Source organism: Suillus discolor, assembly GCF_016758755.1.
Source record: "Suillus discolor strain FC423 chromosome Unknown F5147scaffold_5, whole genome shotgun sequence".
Taxonomy (NCBI): domain Eukaryota; kingdom Fungi; phylum Basidiomycota; class Agaricomycetes; order Boletales; family Suillaceae; genus Suillus; species Suillus discolor.
Window position 1 is genome coordinate 438,237 of NW_024541252.1, and position 14,479 is coordinate 452,715.

At 49.3% G+C, this 14,479-nt stretch overlaps 4 protein-coding genes across 4 annotated transcripts; 1 reads left to right on the forward strand and 3 right to left on the reverse strand.

Moving 5' to 3' along the window:
- Positions 1-68: 68 nt before the first annotated feature.
- Positions 69-1,374, reverse strand: F5147DRAFT_768503 (uncharacterized protein; the record flags this gene model as incomplete). Its single annotated transcript, XM_041440981.1, has 4 exons — positions 69-427; positions 485-851; positions 894-1,182; positions 1,238-1,374. 4 exons carry the CDS (start codon positions 1,372-1,374, stop codon positions 69-71), a joined length of 1,152 nt encoding a protein of 383 aa, XP_041298013.1.
- A 497-nt stretch (positions 1,375-1,871) lies between these two features.
- On the forward strand, positions 1,872-2,789 carry F5147DRAFT_768504 (uncharacterized protein; the record flags this gene model as incomplete). Its single annotated transcript, XM_041440982.1, has 3 exons — positions 1,872-2,015; positions 2,095-2,286; positions 2,340-2,789. 3 exons carry the CDS (start codon positions 1,872-1,874, stop codon positions 2,787-2,789), a joined length of 786 nt encoding a protein of 261 aa, XP_041298014.1.
- Positions 2,790-3,178: 389 nt separating this feature from the next.
- Positions 3,179-5,639, reverse strand: F5147DRAFT_811322 (uncharacterized protein; the record flags this gene model as incomplete). Its single annotated transcript, XM_041443453.1, has 2 exons — positions 3,179-5,512; positions 5,616-5,639. The coding sequence occupies 2 exons, from the start codon at positions 5,637-5,639 to the stop codon at positions 3,464-3,466; spliced, it is 2,073 nt and encodes a 690-aa protein (XP_041298015.1). The 3' UTR covers positions 3,179-3,463.
- Positions 5,640-7,739: 2,100 nt separating this feature from the next.
- F5147DRAFT_671328 (uncharacterized protein) lies at positions 7,740-12,727 on the reverse strand. The gene is made up of 8 exons (XM_041435585.1): positions 12,168-12,727; positions 12,097-12,119; positions 8,921-12,050; positions 8,740-8,839; positions 8,543-8,619; positions 8,460-8,476; positions 8,171-8,396; positions 7,740-8,095 (listed from the first exon to the last, which is right to left on the reverse strand). The coding sequence occupies exons 1-8, from the start codon at positions 12,591-12,593 to the stop codon at positions 7,979-7,981; spliced, it is 4,116 nt and encodes a 1,371-aa protein (XP_041298016.1). The 5' UTR covers positions 12,594-12,727; the 3' UTR covers positions 7,740-7,978.
- Positions 12,728-14,479: the final 1,752 nt, after the last annotated feature.

Sequence of the window (14,479 nt, forward strand, 5' to 3'; positions counted from 1 at the left end):
CGATCTCGATCTCGATCCCTCACAGGTTTCGGAAAATGTTATATTATTAAAAAGTAAACAAAGGTCAATCAATATGTAAAGGGGGGGGGAGCTTCTAGTGATGGTCCCTCATCACGATCATATGACGCATCTTCGGCAATGTCCAAATTACTATAGGCAGATTCCACGAGTGCTGGAACACTAGCCCACCTGTTCTCGAAACTCGTCAACAATGCACGGCGTACAGCACCCTGACGCTTAGCATATGCAACAAACCCCTCTGCATCTTCAGACCTTACAAATGTTCGAAGTGTCGCGCGCTCCTCCCACCACTTTATGTGCCACTTCAGGAAAGCCAATACACGGTGCATTTCCTCCATAAGCAGCTGGATTTCTTCATGCCACCGGTTGTGGCGTGCCCTGGCCTTGCACCATTCAACGCGAAGAGCTAGAAAAAAAATGTTACTAATAGACTTGTGTTTGGGGAATTCAAACAGCTACTCACAGTCCTGAAGACCAGCACTGTCATCAGCAGAAACTCCATGCGTCCACCAAATCCAAGACATGATAGCAGTGCCCTGGGTTTGTCCTCCGAAGTCCCCCATAGGCCGAAGATCAGACTTTTTGAGCAGTTGAAAACTCTGCTGCCAACCAGTGCGATCCACGTGTGCTGAAAGTGTGACGAGCACTTTGTGAGCACAGCAGTACTTCATGTGAGACATTGCCAAATGTTCCTCTACCGTATCAATAGTCTTGCGCGCTCGTGTGTTGGCACCTTGCCCACGAATGTTCTGAGCCTTAAAACGTAGTAGTTGGGTTTGAAGGCGAATGTGTGAGCGGCACTCATTGAGTGCATCGTTGGCTTGAGCATACTGCAGCGACTACTCAAGTTCGAGGAGCTTTGTATCACAAACAGTGAGATTGCAGATGTCGGAAGGGAAGAGGAGCGAGAAATCTTCGGCTTTCCCAGAGTCAGGCCTTGGACTCGGTAAGCCGCTGTCATCGTGGCCAGCGTTTTGAGGATGGGATTGATGGAGGAGGGCTGTGGCACGTAGGTTGGCAACAATGGGCATATATAGGACTTGAACACTTGTCCATGCTTCAATACGGCATTGCAGGGTGTTCCTGCAGGTCACGATGTTTGCTCTCTGTGCATCAGTCGCATGCAGCCCGAGTGCAGCTGCATCTACCCGAAGACGATGTCTTAAATATAATCACATTAGAAATCATTTGTTACAGAATGAAACCATAAACTTACTGTGCGTGCTCAAGATCCATGGCAGTGCTGATGAGCACACTGGGTGTTACTTCAGCATGGAGTGATATGACGGTACTGTCCTCGAGCTCCCTGGCATCCTGTTGCGCAAGGGCAAGGCGAACTGCAGGCTGTGCCATTTCTGACAAGTGAGGCTGTGAGACAAATAACGATACAGATTGACTAGACACACCAGTAACTCTACTATCAAATGGATTCGGTGAAGGTACAACAATTCAGATGGTGAGTCTGAACAATGTTGGGTCTTGCAGAACCTAGCTGCTATTCGACCCTAAAGGGTTTCTGGACCAGGCTCAAGGCTCAGAGAAGAGGAAATATCATGAAAACTTGCTGAGTACTCAGACTCATACTGGTAACTGGTGAAAAGAAATCTTCCTTGCTAGCACGTCCATGGTATTCTTAATGAATCAATCACCTTTCGACGATTTCGGAGTGGACACGGAGCCTCGAGCTGAGGCCTCGAGGCTCCGTGTCCAAGGTGCAAAAAAGGGTCCTTCATTATTACTAAGCAGTACTGAATACATTATGTAATAAGCATCTGACTTCCGAAACTCAAACAGGGGCAGGCCCTCTCCCATCTTTCCAGTACCCAACCACAATGAACTCACTAACCGCCATGGCTCCACCTACTAACCTCATATTACGGTACACGGTGGATAAACATTCTAATGATTCCTGTATCAGCTTGCCACCCAACTTGAAGAATTCCGAGTTAAAATCCGCTATTCGTGTGTACCACGAAGATGGCCCTCTGCGTGAGGTACTTCCACAATATTTCCCTTTATTTTCCCTTCCAGTACTAACCATAACACTCTTGACTTTGACTTGTTTTCCTCTAGCTCACCACCGAAATCCCCATCTCTCCCCATGAGACCGTTGATGAATGCATGAAAGCGATGAAGCTGGAGCATGCTACTATTGAAGAGGCCAAGGGAAAGGTTTGTTCAACCGCATCTGACGCTGCGAGCTCATGGGTGTCCCAAAAGCGCGAACTTGAAAGGGCGAGGGACGAGGCAATCGCATGCGCTGATGTCGGTGACCTGGTCTTACTTTGCGTCGTTGTGCTAACCGCTTTTCTTTCTAGAAGAGAGACAAGCTGGTGCAAAGGCTACTGCGGGAAAACGTCTCTAAACGTGAGGAGTATCAGGCCCAAGAATCTGAAATAGAGTCTCTCAACAACAGAGTCATGAATGCTGCTGTGATCAAGAAGACCAGTAGTATCAGTGCCTCTCCGACCACCGAAGAACTCTCAAAACTGCACACGCAAGAACTCAAGACTCTGCACGCCCAGGTGACTGCCCTGCATAAGGCATCCCTCAAAGCAGCAGCCGACGCTGCAACTATGGCTGCCAAAGCGGAGGCTGCTGCTGCTTCCACAAAGTCAATGCAAGTTATGACTGCGGCTTCCACCAAGGTAGCAGTCGACGCTACACCCTTTTTCTTTTTCTTTTTCTTTTTCTTTCTGTTTTGTGTCCTATTTTTTTTCTCATTGAGCAGTTGCCAGTCTATCGCGTGGCGAGGGACGAGTGGATGAAATAGAATCATGTCTTTGAGCGAGCAACAAACGTAGCCTTCACCTCTTGCAGCGTAGATGGCCAAATATAAAAATTCAAATTCTCTTCCGCGATGACAGTTCATTCGGTACTTCGTCGCAATATAGCTAGTCTTTCCCTCCACAAACTCCAACTCTCATCAACCTTATCATCAGACTCATTCTCACCTCTGAAACAGCAAACATGGATGGCCCTTTACTCGAAGTCTGCCTAGATTGTGCAGTCAATCTCTATGATGTAATCCGTCAGGATTTGACTGCCGTTACTAGCAATACCTGTTTTGTCCAGCGTAAGTCCGTCAAGGGCACTGCACTCATAAATGAATTCAGTTGACGAGGACTGAATGACACAGGTTACAATGAAACGGTCGGTCAACTGCAACAAATCCCAGCCCAAAGAATATAACCATCTATAATATATATAAAGACACGAACGGATCTCGAGCAGGACAAATAAATATTAAACGTATGATAGACAAGAGTAAAAGAAGGGGAACAAATGAACGGACGTCCGGTGAAGAACCAGTTATTCACGAGCACACTCGATACGCAATAAAAATACAAGTACAAAGGAAATACGAAAAGGAGAAGATAAACGCGCCACAGAAATGAGGGTGTTATTAAAAGAGTAACGATGAAGTGAGTCATTGTCTGTACTAGTCTTGAGGCTTACCACCCAGAGCCATCCAATCACAAGTGTGCATATAAGCAGAGATGAAAGTTGGCATGCGGAGCACGGTTTCACGTCGCAACTCACTTCTGCTGCATTCCTCACTGGCCAGCACAAACCTCCCTTGCCCACCCTCCGATCCAGTAAAAAGACAGACCGTGGGCGGCCTGTGCGCACGGAAATAATAGATCGTGCCCGAGACGGTGTCGATGAGGGTGAACATGTGACCTTCAATAGGGTCGAATGGTGGGGCTGCGATGGCTGCCTCGTACTGCGAAACGTGACCTTCGCGAAATGGGGAATCATTTTCCCTTGGTTTTGCCAAAGGCGAACCGGAAGGAGTGTAAAGGGTGCGACGAGAATCCCCCATCTGACGTCCATACAGGTGGTCAGAGGCTTCCTGCGCAGAGATGACTCCTTTGACTCCAATTAGCCATGGACAAGCAAGAACGACGCGTCCAGAGTGCGCATAACATGTGAGGACTGGTGAGAATATTAGCAGAATAAGTGAGAAAGCGAGTATGACGCCGCCGCCTGCAACTAGAGGTGAGGTTCCCGAGGAAGATCCATAGATATCTGCGCTAGCAGAGGCTTCCTCATTTCCAACGGAAATCATCGTGCAACTCGTCACAAAGAAGAACAAGGCCACGTATGGCGCTACAAGTGCCAGAAGACGTCGGATAGAGCGCCTCGTAGCAAACGCGACGGATGGGAAATTCTTCCACCTAATTGCTGCCGCCCGACAGCCATCCAACACAAGAGAACCGTTGGATGTAATGCCGATGACCTGTACAGCGGGCTCAATGTCCCAAAGCTTGGCACCATATTCGTCTTCATTAGTGTACCATTGATTTATAGCGCTTCGATCTTTAGGAAACATTGAGATCATGCGATCAGCAATGCGGTCGTTGTCGTTCGCCATAAACAAGCGTGCAAGCGCTTGCAGCTCTGTCTCCTCAGGATCCGGGTGAATGCGATGCTCGAAAAATCCCATGAGCGCATAGACCTTTTCTGCGCGATATCTCCCCTGAGAATCTCCGCCCTGACTCGTAATTTGAAAGGAAAAGCTTTCTCGACGCCATATTGCTTCTTTGAGTTGGAGATTGCGCGCCAACCTCTCGAGCGGATCCTTCCCGAGCCCATAAGAGTGGATAATCTGGGATTCTTTATCATGGTGGCGGTAAGCTAAAGAGGCGATTTGGATGAGACTGATGGGGGTGACCGCATTGTTTCCAGCCACGTATCGCAGCTCGCGACTAAGGAGAGCTTCCGGCAGAGTCCAAACCCGGCCGCCCCAGTCGGGCCAAGCACTCTCGTCGGTGAGCACGATGAGTGTGAAGGAGGCAAGTCGGTAGACATCTGACATGCGAAATAGGTCTTGGTCCTTATCCTCGAGTAGGCACTCGAGATCTAGCCAGTACGCGTCAAATCCTTGATTCAAGGTAGCATACCGCACCCGCTCTATGATCGCCTCCTCACTTCCGAATTTTATCACGTCGGCGTAGCGGTAGCTGACAGCCACATATGGTCTTCGCCGCGCTACGGCCTCAACGTTGACTTTTGCCCAACTTCTTGTATTTCCATCAAATACAACAAGGATGCGAGGGTAGAGAGCGTGGGTGATACGTCGGACGTGTACATCATCTTCACCTGCTCGTGCTCGTAGAGAGTATTCCCGTTGTGAGCGTGCAGCCCACAATTGACCAACAAACCGCCTCAAATACGGCTTGTAATGGATGGCGAATGGATGGCCTCTGGATGGATATAATAGTGTGAAGATATAAAAGATCCAGACGAATAACCACAAAAACGTTTCGCTGGATGGGCTGAATATCATCCTGGTCAGCCAATAAGAAAGCCGAGTGGATAGTGGCGCGTTCGACCGAACGTCGTGCTCATTCCAATCACTTGTCGAGCTGGGATTAACGGACTGCACAATCAGGCGCTTGCATTTTCCGCTAGAGGGGCTAGTGTATCGCGATGTTGCTCCGTGGTAAAAGGGCTTGAGCTGATTGCTATAGCACTGGGGGTGTTTCTGATCAGTGGTTGTCGATACATGATTCATCTTCAGTTTAATGGCTGGATAATAAGAATGTCAGTCAAGGAATATTAAACGGTACAGCAAAGACAGAGCTTACCGCGGGCAGAGGCGAGAGGGACATTGTATTAGCTTTTCGTACGGTCATTTAAAGCTTCCAGGAGGTGGTCCACCAGGGTCATAGGATGCACCTGAAACGCTAGACGCATCACAGCCTCGTAAGTGGGCCAGTTACTGACGATAACGTACTAACCTTTTGATTGGAGTGAATTTTTTTTTTGATATGTGACGAGAAGTTAAATTATCAATGGACAGGTCGTGCCTAGAAGAGACTACCGTTAGTACCGTAAGACTTTTGATATATTTTTTATGAGACTTAGAGTACGGAGGCGGTGGATGCCACTACGTACGCAGTTGCTGCATGAAACGGCTTCCAGAACTAGAGACGTTTTTGTGGTCAAATGGAACGCAAAGATATTATCATGGTAGTGCGTGTCAAACAACAGTGTTGAAATTTCACGATTTCTTTAGTGCAGGAGGCCCGGATCATAGCTCTTGAGGATCAAATTGCGGTGTTGATCACGGCTTTTCAGGGCTCCTGGGCGCTAATCGGAGAACATTTAACTCTTTCACGGGTCTTGTTCTGAACGGGTACAAGGGGCATCAGACAAACCTCCCGGAGACAGGCGGGCGCTGTTGATGAGACCTGATGGATGACAAGTAGGCAGGCAGAGCTGGCCTGAACTAGTAGTAGATGCCAAGGCACAGAAGTGACTGACAGCAGGCGTTACAAGGCGGACACTGAAGAGACATGAAACTAGAACCGCGAGCATAAAGGAAGTGAGAACAACTAACAGTGACTTAGAGTAGGAGCGACGACAGCTACTATCATCGTGACGAGCTAAAAACATGAGCGAGTCCAACGTAGTTAGTGGCACATAGAAAGACGCAGATATGTAGTTTGATGTGCCACTCAAAATTGCGTTTGAAACCTTGCATCTCATGCCTGGACCCTCGTCCCTGACTCGGGGATGCTGACATGTAATTAAGCAAGGACTCCATCATAGGGAATCCCAGAGAACGGGTAAGGTTGCCATCAGGCCTGAATGTGACAAACGAGGAAGAATCTAAACTCAAAAGACAGGACCAGTGGCGGCGGCAGCGGAAAGAAGTGCATTCTGAGGAGAATCCAAGCCAGAGGCAAGACGAAAATACGGAAGACAGGATAGCTAGCTCAGGGTAGTAGTCGGAGTCCCAGGCCAGGAGAGGATGTCATGCCGTCTTATCGTGGAAAACGCTTTCCGATTTCCGATGAGCACGGGAGCCGATGATGATATGATCCTGATTCCTTTCAAGTTTCAAGTACTTACCACCAGCGAAGAACGGGGCGATCAAAAAGCATGCATGCGCATAGTTCGTGTTGACATTAATTGGTTTGTGCTTCTTAGTTTTCATGGTCAAAATTCGCACCGCAAATTGAAAGTCTAAACAAATGTTTTGTCAGGGACTGGCGCCGTTACGATTCCTGTGTCTCTCGAAGACACGGCGTCTCGCCAAAAAAATTATCTGTGAGCGCGATCACAGCGGCTCCACACGGGCCGCTCAGCATCAATAGGGCTATGCTATTACACAGTTCAAGTCGTTGGATTCTCCTCTCCCTTGTCCTGGTCGCTATGGCTTCTGGTTCGTCGGTTGTTACCAATCACCCTGCTTTTCATCGATGCATCTTCCACTTGATGTAAATTTAGACCGAGACCTCGCAGATATTGTGGACCTTCGTTAGCAATACCCCGGTGTTCTTCGACCTATTGGAATACGAAGGAAGTGTCACGGTCATCTCTGGATCAAGCGCCATCAATCTGATCATGCCAAAGTCACACAGTACGTGGCATGAATCTATTGTCTACGGACCTTCACCGCGCGGACAGTTGTTTGCGTTCGGGCCAAAGACTTGATTTTTTAGCGGGAATCCATCCCGTTCGCTGAGAGCAATATTTTCAGCTTATCGTGGTGTACGTCCGATGACTCGGAACTACTCCGATTCAAAGCTTCAACTTGTAAAGGACTCAAATATAGATCTCATTGGTTGCTCTGCGCTCTTGATCGCTGTATATGAACTACTACAAATTGCAATCCAAAGCCCTCGCATCACTTGTCCGAAGCGCTAGACAAGAGAAATATCATATCATCACTCGCCCACTCAACCACCATATCACCCAAAGAACACCGCCATGCAGTAGCATCGCTCAAATTGAATCACAAACAAAGCCATGGCATCATGATGTGTAAAAACCCCGTCAGATCTGATGAAATGGGAATAAGTGAGATATGAGTAATGAGTTTGGGGATATAGATAGCGATATGAATATGATAGATAGTTTTATGAAAGGAATGGGTAACGCGGGCACAGCGCCGGCAAAAACAAAAGCAAATCGTCCGTCCGTCCATCCATCCATCCACTCGTCACGACTCACCCCCACTCTCACTCTCCCTTTGTAACACATGCTCTTCAATAGCTCTACACTGTGATAAGAGTTGGACATTCACCGCTCGGCCGCATGCGTTGCGGATGAAAGGCGTCTACAAATCCAAATCACGATTGAAACCAACGTCCGGTCAGCGTCGAGTCAAAATCGCACAAGAATATAAACACACGTTCACCAACTCATTAGCATTCGGCCTCGATGCATACGGCCTCGAGCATAACTTCAAAAACTCGTGGAACCCGCGCGAGTAAAGCTCTGGTTGACGCAGAGGCGGCCACTGGACACCGATTTGTCGCGGGTCTTGGACGTCTGCAAAGGGCGGTTCTGTCTGTGCTAGTTCCCATACTGTTGCGCCTAGAGACCAGACATCAACTTTGAGCGCGTTATACGCTCCACTGTAATAAGAAGAAACGAAGATGAGATTTGATTCCTAATAAGAAAGAAAGAAATACACTCACACTCGCATCTCTGGAGCCTGCAAAACATGAACACGAACACCATCAACACATACACGGAGGACGAAGAACCTTATGAAACGCACCTGCCAGTAGATAACGCCCACAGCCCCAACACACATCGGAGAATTTCTCGTCACACGCACAGCATTCGAGAAATCAGCTATGGATCAAACGGTCATCAAGATGAAATCAGCATCTCTTCTCCAATAACAAACAAAAGATGGCAACAAAACAAGTGATGATCGGAGTAAACAATCGAGTATATAAGGGGGCCACTTACCAACTTTTACGATTCCACTCGCGTTTAAAAGGAGGTTATCTGAACGGACATCTCGGTGGGCGATATGGTGTTTCTGGAGGTATTCGAGCGCAAGTAGAACCTGTTCATCCATTCATCGGTCAGGATCCACCAACGCATACCCCACACAACGAAACAAAAAGAAAGGAAAAGAAAGACTCACATCACTAGCAAACCTCGCAATCATCCTCTCCTGCAACGACAACCCCTCCCCAACAAGCCCCACAACATCCGCTAAGCTCCTCTCCATCAGCTCCATCCGTATCCACACCGAATCATCCACTAAATTCACATAAAACGCGTCCATGCGCAATACATGCGCATGATGCACCCCGCGCATCAGCTCCATCTCGTGGCTCAGGTCTTGGAACTTTGGAGATACAGCTGGGTGGATTGCGATGGATTTTATGGCTACGTGCGTCGTTCCAGAGGATAGAGAGAGCGATTGGACGGGGCAGACGAGGCGGGCGGCGTATACGGAGCCGCTCTCACCTTCTGCAATTTCTTGTAGGTCTGCAAAATATTCTTGGGGATCGACGTCGATCATGAATTCGGAGAGAGGGGAGATGGCGTCTGCGATCCATTCTGGTAAGCGCTGCAATTGGGATTGGGAGCGTGCTTTTGGAGGAAAGTGCGTGAACCCTTCATCGCTATCGCTATCGCCATCACTGTCCCGCCCTCCAACTCCAAACGTATCGGTAATTGATGTGAGAAGCGCAGCTTCAGGCGCAAACCTCTTATCCCGGAGCGGGGAAGGCGGCACGTGCAACTTGGGCGTGACAAGGGGTGCACTTTCGGTAGTGGAGCCCGTATCGCTGCTGAAATGTGAGCTGTGAGGAGAACCCTGCACACGGAGGGAGGTTGCGCGGAAACGCGTGGGTTGACGCGGGGTTGTGTCGAGGTCAGGGGTGAGAGGGGGTTCTGGCCATGCAGGATCCGAGTCTAACGCGATGGACGCGCCATCCGAGCCTAGCACCACGGATGCACCATCTGAGTCCAACACAACGGACGGGCCGTCTTCTGTGCGGCTCACTGCATCATCTCTAGGCTCAACAGCACTCAGCGATACAGAATCAGAGTCAACGACACTAGCTGTTGCCAACGTGATAGCCACGGCTCCACTCACGCTCACAATGGTAGCGGGTGTGACTGTCATCGTTGACATTCCGGAGTCGCGGTCGCCTGGAGGTCGTAAGGGGAGGAGAGTTGTAGAGGCACTGCGGTTACTGGTGGTTAAAGGTGAACTGTGGTTGCTTGTTGTTGAAGCGCCCGTCGTGAAAGGAGAACCTGTCATCGAGGGAGAACCACGATCGCCTGCCATCAAAGCACCAACACCCTCTCTTCTCGAAGAACCCCCACCCGAAATCTTCGCACTGGTAGGCGACTGCGGTGACACAGTAACCTCAATTCCCGGTCTGTAAGCCGGAGGCGATAAGGGTTTCGTGAGCTCATTGTGTTCTGTACTGGTAATTTGGGTACTCGAGCTGGGAATCTTTGGTCCACCAGCACTGAGAGATGAAACATCCAACCCAGGTCCAAGTGAAGAGAGGCCCAACCCAACACCAAGCGAAGAGACGTCAGGCCCTAACGAAATATCCGGTAACACAGGACCAGTACTACTATCAACCTCTACCTCTTCGGGAGGCACAGGCGGAAGTTCTCTCATCGGCGTACGCTGTGCATTCCGTGTCGGTGTAGGCGGTGTTCCAGTTGTTGTAGGCGGTGGTGTGTTCCTTGTCGTTGGCGTAGGCGGTACGCTGCTCCCAGGTGCAGGTGACCTCGGCATCATAACACGTAGCGGAGCCCCAAGCGTTATATCCGCTCCAAACGACACATCCGGGAGTGTCGGGAGAGTCTGTGTCGAGGTTGGAGAGATCATGCTTGAACTTGGTTGTGTAGGAGAGAGCATCGGCGAAAGCACGCTCAAAGTCAGCTGTGTCGATTCAGGAGAATGTGAAGGGTCAGAAGGAGAAGGGGAGGTAGACGGCGTCGATGTAGTTGTAGAAGTAATAGGAGAGTGGGATTTTGAAGATGAGGGTGTTGACGGACGGGATGAAGTTGATGGAGAGCGTGATGTTGAAGTTGATGGTGATGGTGATAGTGATGGGGATGGTGATAGTCGCGAGGAAGAAGAAGGCAGTGAGAATCCAGGGAGGAGCGAGCTACTGCTGCCTTCCCCTCTATTTTCCAAGGAGCTCTTCCGCTTCGACTCGATGAATCTCCCTGGTTTTGAGAGTCCTAGTCGGTCTTCAAGTCTACTCTTGCTCCCTCCCCCACTTCCACTTCCACTCCCGTCTTCCAGCCCACTAAGCAATCCAGCCCCCCAATCCTCCAGCCCCAAATCCGAGCTCAAGTGAAAACTAAGCCTCGGAGGTAACGCACCCACTTTCGTCAGCCTCTTATCAATGACCAGTGGAGGCGTCGGGCTCATGTGCCTATTCAGCAGCGCAGGATCAACGTTCGGAAGTGAAAGATCCACGTCTGTGCCCGTGCGGAGCGATGAAGAGGTGGTGTTTGCTGTTGCTGAGATATCCAAGATCGAATCCACATCCCGTTCTTTCTCCCTTAGTTGTCCAGACTCCTTTTCTATCGCACTTCCACGTTCTTCTGATGGGAACCCATGTTTATCCCGAAAAAAAGACGTACGAACTGGAGAATGGTAAGCAGGAGGCGGCGACTCGTCCGCATTGGCAACTTGGAACATTCTCCTCGGAGGCGTGCGTGGTGAAGCACTGTGTGTGCTATGCACATCGAGGGGATGATTCCTCGGAGGCAAGCTGTGAGAATACACCAGGGGGCTCGAGACGTGGCTGGAGTTAGTCCGAGGAGGTGCCTCAGATTGAATACGAGCGATTTGAGGTGCATTTGTGTGACTGCTGTGGTGTGTGGACACGGATTGTGTGTCGAGGGGGTATGGATCAATCATGCTTTCGTGCCCTGTACCATTGACGAATACGTACTGAGTGTCTACTGTTTCTTGTCCGACAGCAGAGTGCGAGTGCGAGGAGGATGTGGTGGCGAATGAGGATTGACGAGATGGGGAAAAGTCGAAGGACGTCGGGGATGGGGCGTTGATGTAGGCACTTGCTATGAGTGTTGCGTTTGATGAGTGGGCTGCAAGGGATGAACTTCGGGGTGCTGGGTGGTGAAGAATGGAAAGTGGTGAATCGGGACGTGATGCATTTGGGTTTCTACGAGCAGCTATGCGGCGGGCGTGAATTGCTGCGATTTCGTCGTCGGTAAAACCAGCTTGGGAAAGAGCATTAGACCAGGAAGGAGGAAGTCCTACGAATCTGGAAAAAGTGTTAGGGTCGTAGAGCACAAGAGGAGGATACTCACCCCTCGTCAACATGGATATGATGCTGGCCGTTCATTTAGCAAGGATGACTGGGAATTACAAGCAAACTCACCTGAAAATTCCATGGTTTAGATATGCTCTCATCCTCTTGAGGAGGCTCCGGATCTTCTGTTTCTATGAGATTCCTCGTTGATTTATTACGCTTGCCCATCGATGAGAACTTGAATATGCTTCGCTTTGATTTCTCGCTCTCTATAGACATTGCAGGACCAAAAGAACGGACTGAAGGAGCGGACTCAGGTGAGGCCCGGTTGTAGTCAGGCGTCGTTGGTAGTGATGGTAGTAGGTCGCTAGGAGGAGACAAAGAAGTTACGCTTGGGTTGTAAAGCGATTTGCTTGAACCATAAGGACCTCCTAATACTTGTAATCCTTGTTGAAAGTGTTGATCGTCCTTGGGAGGAGGCGGTGGTGGTGATCTCTCCTTGTTAAACTTGAATACGTTGAGAGTAGAGAACCGAGAATTGTTCCTGCTTGACATTCTAATACATCGACCGACTCAACACTGACGACAACCACGACGAAGAAGAAGAGTGATGGTAGTGATGATGTGGTGGTGGTGGTAGGTAGTAGTACGTTAAGACCTTTGAGTGGGCCACACTGCGTACGTGACCTTAGTGGGGCGCTAAACCGTGGCCAAAACTTCAACCATCTTTTTTCACTTTGCCACCGTTTAAATCTTCCGTTCTTCAATGATTTTCAACGTTTCTAGCCCTCACACGCTCTTATTTCTATTCGGGCCCCCTCTGTCAAACATGTCGCCACTCATAATGTGTGCAGTTCCATGTGGCTTTGACCAACGGCCTTGTTACACATTCACGGACACGGGATGCATTCGTGACGCAACTTGGATTTCTCATGTCAAATTATTGATGTCCCTGTACATTAATATTGCGAGCTTATGATCGGATGTAAATTCTCATTCGCTGAGTACACCAGCCTGATGCGAGTGAAAGCCTGTGAAAGCTTTGATGAGATTGATCAGGCAATTCCACCTTTCCCGCAAGGGATTTTCTCCTCGACCTGAGGCTCAGCGCTGCGAGTGATCCAGCGTCGTGCGCGGCAAGTAAGCTCCGAGGCTCCGGCACTACTACTACTTCAACTTCTCCGTGTCCACTTCGAAATCAAAGGTGATTCAGTCTCCACTCAAACAGGTACTCTTTTGTTGAGGATGCACGGAATGTTGGATGACGATTGTTGCACCCGGCTCAAATTGAAGGTCAACCTTATGTGTAGGGAGTGCAAAGGAATGCTTGCTCGTATCCAAGCAGACAGAAGTGTGCAGAGTCAACTTCTCCCGGAGTTGCAGACTCGTGTTGTCTGGTCAGACCAGTTCACCCAGACGAAGTAGACTATGAAAGCCATCCAACAGCTGGGCAAGAAAGAGCTTATCATCATGAGAGGGAGAGCCAGCCAAGCTATTCGACACACGAGCGAGATCTGCGGAAGCTTTTGCTTCACTGGAACTCCATATCGACGCTTTGTACCTTTCAGCGTGCGAGCAACAAGCCGACAACACCGGACAAAACGAACAGCAGGAAAATATTCCGCAAGCATGCTGCAGATGCCTGAGAGATAATTGTCAACCGAGCTAGGATTAATGTGTGCTGTCATGAAAGTGACAAAGTGGGATAAGGTGTCGTCGATAGGAAAATGATGAAGGTCGCAAAAAGTCAGGTACAAGTTAAGGGCGGAAGTGTAGGTGTGATTTGTTGAACGAGCCGCTTGGCAACTGGCCAAGCCTCTCGAATGGGTTGCCTGGCCCCTCGTGACAATGACATTACCCCCAGGGGTTTCGCGCGTATGGGGTACACTCTAATGCAACCTGCGCCCGATTCCGTGATAAGCGATCCGCCACAATATTCCGTTCTCCAGAGACATGAAATACCCGAAAATCGACAGAGGTAGTGAGCACTACATCAACAACACTCATGAGGAGCTGATTGAAGCCAGGTTTCACCACGAGTGAATTAAAAATGGCGACAGTATCCAGACTATCAGTGTAAACAGTCAACATGTGCCCAGACGCAATTCGGGATAGAGCATCATGGATAGCCGAGGTGACACATAAAGCTTTGAAGCTTCACAGTAGAAGATGTCGGCGACAGGAGGACGAAGAGGTAAAGGTGATTGAAAACCTAATCCCAAAGAAGGATACCAGAAATCCTTAGAATTGAGCAGCCCTAGCATCTATCGAGCTTACACACTTCAAGACATCAGTCCAGAATGACAGGAATGCATGATCATAATCCACTAATACTCCCGGCCACTTGTCGAGAGTATCTGTCAAATGTACCAGCAATCAGATCCCCGATTTGCTACCACTTCAAGTTTTTGCAGCTGGCTCTGTTTTGTTTATCTGAATCG

Excerpts from the sequence above, each read along its gene's own strand:
- F5147DRAFT_671328 (XM_041435585.1), bottom strand. The coding sequence starts at position 12,593 with ATGTCAAGCAGGAACAATTCTCGGTTCTCTACTCTCAACGTATTCAAG. Across the intron at positions 12,051-12,096 it reads CATATCCATGTTGACGAGGG|ATTCGTAGGACTTCCTCCTT; the intron begins GTGAGTATCCTC and ends CACTTTTTCCAG. Across the intron at positions 8,096-8,170 it reads ATGCTAATGAGTTGGTGAAC|ACGCCTTTCATCCGCAACGC; the intron begins GTGTGTTTATAT and ends TTGGATTTGTAG.